The sequence below is a fragment of the Helianthus annuus genome, chromosome 4 (assembly GCF_002127325.2).
Source record: "Helianthus annuus cultivar XRQ/B chromosome 4, HanXRQr2.0-SUNRISE, whole genome shotgun sequence".
NCBI lineage: Eukaryota > Viridiplantae > Streptophyta > Magnoliopsida > Asterales > Asteraceae > Helianthus > Helianthus annuus.
In genome coordinates, this window is record NC_035436.2 from 36,129,883 (window position 1) to 36,134,595 (window position 4,713).

Genomic DNA, 4,713 nt, shown 5'->3' on the forward strand with positions numbered 1-4,713 from the left:
TTGCGATTGCTTCTTCAAACCGGAATACAAATTTCTCAGATTTGCTTCCGTCTTCTTTAATTCGAACCGTAGCCTCTTGCCGTGATTTGAATCAAAAAACTCAGAATCCAAACACCCTCAGTGATGATCGGATCAAAATCGAACACCCTCCTGATGACCGATTATGAACGAACAACAATCGTACCCGCTTGATGCGATTGATGTTAAAACTTAACAAAGAACAACCCAATCAACGCCTCCTGCGTGATTAGAATTGTCAGGGAATTCAACCACCCGCCTGATGATTATCTTCCCGAAACGAATTTGAGCCCTAGGCTCTGATACCACTGTTGCCCAGAATCTTGATAACGAACAATGAATAATCACAATGAACGAATAAACGTAAACTAACCTTTATTTCTGAATAAATACAAATCTTGAATGTATGTACAAGTGAATTGAATGAGAGTGTTAGTTACAAATGAATCTAACTATCCCTACTTATAGTTTCCTACGGGTACGAGTGAATAGACGCGTCTCTTCGTGAAAAGTCATGTCTCTTGGATGTGTGGTTGAGATTGGATCTTGAAGAGGTGCGTTGATTCTCGTCCGCATGATCAACAGTCGCGTCTTTCCCTTTGTTCTTGCCTTGATGCCGATTAGGAATGGGTGTGTGTGTAGAGACACACCCATTCGGTTATTGAGGGAAGTTTCAAACTTCCATCTTGTCAACTTTGGTCCTTCAACTTCATAACCGCCACTTAATAATATTTCTAACTATCTATCTAACTATTAACTAATTACATAATAAACCCTAATACTTATATAGGATGTGAAGAGATTATGATTTCAACAACATCCAATCAAGTTCCGCCATTTCATCAACCATTATTCCGTCACTCACAACATTTTTTTAGTGAAATGCCCATCACTCACAACACCCAACAATAAACCCTCACATTCTCTCAAAATCTTCATTCTTCACGCCGTGATAAGTTCCACGCGTGATATATTTTGATGCGTGATACATTGAGTGGCGGTGATGTGATCCATTTTATCACTCGTTGTATTCCTTCATCACGGGCTAAAGATTCACCACCGCGCCTGCCCTAAGTGTGATATAATGTAATCGCCTGCTTTATTATCTCATCAAAATATCAATACACTATCTACGTACAAGTGATTTATATGTTTTTCACTTTTGTTAACCTGATATTTATTATGAAATCTTTTTAGAAAAAAGGATTTTTTTTTTTTTTCATCAACTTATTATTATCGGTATCTACTTTTCTTTTCAGCATTTATAACCTGAATCATAAATGTTTTTGTCCCTTATTATGTTTGGTACAATTACTGTACATAGCCTTCCATTCGTTGCAAAATAAGAGGACCCCCTTTTGCATAGTTATAGAAGGTATAATCTGGTGATTGACTAGTCAAGATGACTAATATATATGTACAAGAAATGAGTCATAAATATACATGCAAAAATAGAAATGAAAAAAATTGCCCAGAAAAGACAATAATAAGTAACTTGTACCACAGTACCAGCATAATAAATAGGGTTGACACCTTCAATATTGTCCATCCCATCTACCATCCACCACCAAAACCAATTCGAAATGTACTAAACTTTTAAGATTTTGTTGTCTGTATTATTTTATATGTAATAATATAAGTCGTGCGAAAGTAGAAATGTCAATACATCACACTTTAGTGAATTTAACTTACCTTTTAACCTTTTGCATGGTAAAAAAAGTCTTTAAATTAATTAAATTAATATATTTTGTTTTTACTTTCGTCCCACTTAAAAAGGTGTGTCCATTTGATGATTTTTAAGGTTTTTACCCATGACTAGAGTTGTTTAGGAGTTGAGCTTGTGCTCGGATTGCTTTGTAAACCAGCATAGCTGAGCTTCAGTCGATTTATAAACGATCCAAGTAAAGCTGACTTAATTGTAAACTTAAACTTTGGCATATTCAAATGGCATCAACTAGCTTACTATGTATTGAGCTAATAAAAAAATATATATATAATTATTGCTTTTACAAAGTGACTGAGTTAACCGTCCAAATGTATATAACAATTTAAAGTTATGTTATCTCAACCTGAGCCGAGCAGAGTCGTTTGTAAACCAGCTGAGTTGTGTTAATTCGCTTTATAAACGAGTTGAGTTTGAACTTTTTTAATGTACAAGCCACGAGCTATTTAATCAACCATAAATAAACCACCGACATCAAATCAGTTGATAACATATTTATCCACCTTCTCTAATGCATGCGGCCGTGTGGAAGCTGGCCTCATCAATTAATTCAAGCTTTATAACACTATTAGTGTATATAAGTACACTCAAAGATAGTGTCGTGTGTATAACTGTGTGAGATGGAAAGTGTGTGAGAGAGAGTAAGTGTGTGTGTCACGGGTTTATCTTGAAAGGCTCTTATTTCACAGTCCTAGATCAGACACACAGACACATATTCTCTTCTTCCTCTCTACAAAATCGAGGCTGCCCCTGCCCTTCTACCTTCGTCTCTATCTCTCTCTAGAATCATCAATAATTTGAAACTTCAAGATTTTACCTTTCTCTCTCTCTAGAATCTTTAAGAAGAAACACACCAGAAGAACAATCAAACGAAACTTAGTGTTTTTAATGGCGATGATGTTAGATCATAGCTCATGTGATGGTGGGATACTATTGTCGTTAGATTCCCACAAAGCAGTCCCTGCACCTTTTCTAACGAAAGCTTATCAACTTGTTGATGATCCGACTACCGATCACATCGTCTCGTGGGGCGAAGACGACACTACGTTCGTAGTCTGGCGCCCGCCCGAGTTCGCTCGTGATCTCCTTCCGAACTACTTCAAACACAACAACTTCTCCTCGTTTGTTCGCCAACTTAACACCTATGTAAGTAACTAAAACACTATTGTCTTGTTTGTTTCTCGTCACTACAACAAACATACAACTTAACTTCTAGAGTTAACTTAATTTCTGTCACATCAATACCTTATTCATCTTAGTTTTGTTTTACTATGTTTCGTTTAAACATAGTAGCACTCAAACCCATAAGTGATGACTTACATAACACATATTTAAGTATAATTAACTTCTTCATGTTAAACTTTGTGTATCATTAACATCTCATTTAGTATAGCTTTGTGTTAAACTATACTTCGTCTAAACATAGTAGCACTCAAACCCATAAGTGATAACTTATATAACACATATTTAAGTAAAATTAACTTTTCATGTTAACTTTGTGTATCACTAATATCTTATTTATTTTAGCTTTGTTTTATACACATTTTGATTTGTTCCCAAGCTATTATAGAAGAACACAAATTAAAAAATGACTACATACGTAACACACACATATATATGCAATTATTTCGGTTTAAAGTTATTAAAAATCACATTTTTCACTAATTTTTCCTATACTTTCTAATCTTAATTTTTCACACTAGATTAATGAAGTACTCTCCACTTTATTTTCATGTGAAAATATGTGAAGTAACTGTTGTAAATCTAGCTAATTAATCTGTTCATGTGATATTGATTTTGTGTTGTTCTTTTTTGTTGTTTTGTATGATTAGGGTTTTCGAAAAATAGTACCGGATAGATGGGAGTTTGCAAATGAGTTTTTCAAAAAAGGAGAGAAGCATTTATTATGTGAGATCCACCGCCGGAAAACATCTCAACCACAAGTAACCCTCAACCACCACCATCCACATCACTTCACCGGCATTAACGGTGGCGGTTTACACGGCGGCAATGGTAATAATATCTTTACATATCAACCTACACGCAGCATCTCTCCACCGGACTCCGACGACCACTTATACTCCGATAACTCACCCCCTCTAGCCTCCCCCACCACCACGGCTACCGCGGGTATGCTCGGAATCTTCCACAACACCGCTAGAGGCGGCAACTCGGTAACCGCGTTATCGGAGGATAACGAACGGCTACGGCGGAGTAATAATATGTTAATGTCGGAGCTTGCACACATGAGGAAGCTTTACAATGATATAATATATTTTGTGCAAAATCATGTGAAGCCTGTGACACCAAGTAATTCATACCCATCATCACTTCTTCTATCTTCAAATAATGCAAACATTAATGTTAATAAATCCCAACAACTTCATGGTTCTACTATGAACAACAACGTTGTTGATGACAACATTAATGTTTGTAAAACAAAGCTTTTTGGAGTTCCATTATTGTCGAAGAAGAGACTGCATCCAGAGTACGGGAATAATAATAATGGTAATAATACAATGGTGGAGACTCATAAAGCAAGGTTGGTTCTTGAAAATGATGATTTAGGTTTAAATCTTATGCCACCTTCTCCTTGTTGACTCCTTCTTTGTACTTGGAAAGAATTTATTGATCAAGAAATCTTGTTTAGTTCAGTTAGAAAATATAATTTTAGTTATCTTACTACATTATATCATTTAACAGTACTATTTATTTTGGTGTGATTGATGTGTTTTGAGTGTATGTTTTGGTTTGGATCCCGGTGGTTTGACCTAGCTCGAAATAAGCTCGTTAGAAAGTCGGCTCGTATGTAAACAAGTTGTGCCCGGGCCAAGGTAAACTGGCTAGTTGGCTCGCATCTTAGATATCTTGTTAATATACATCAATTAAGACTCAAAAATTGCAATTTTTAATATACATCAATTATGACTCAAAAATTGCAACTTTTAATGTATTGTATGTATGTCAAATGT

The 4,713-nt window shown here is 35.6% G+C and overlaps 1 protein-coding gene across 1 annotated transcript; it reads left to right on the forward strand.

Moving 5' to 3' along the window:
- The first annotated feature begins 2,336 nt into the window (after positions 1-2,336).
- On the forward strand, positions 2,337-4,464 carry LOC110936100 (heat stress transcription factor B-4). Its single transcript, XM_022178438.2, has 2 exons — positions 2,337-2,887; positions 3,574-4,464. Exons 1-2 carry the CDS (start codon positions 2,630-2,632, stop codon positions 4,339-4,341), a joined length of 1,026 nt encoding a protein of 341 aa, XP_022034130.1. The 5' UTR covers positions 2,337-2,629; the 3' UTR covers positions 4,342-4,464.
- The last annotated feature ends 249 nt before the right edge of the window (positions 4,465-4,713 follow it).

Coding starts and splice junctions, on each gene's coding strand:
- LOC110936100 (XM_022178438.2), top strand. CDS start 2,630: ATGGCGATGATGTTAGATCATAGCTCATGTGATGGTGGGATACTATTG. Junction 2,888..3,573: donor TTCGCCAACTTAACACCTAT/GTAAGTAACTAA, acceptor TTGTATGATTAG/GGTTTTCGAAAAATAGTACC.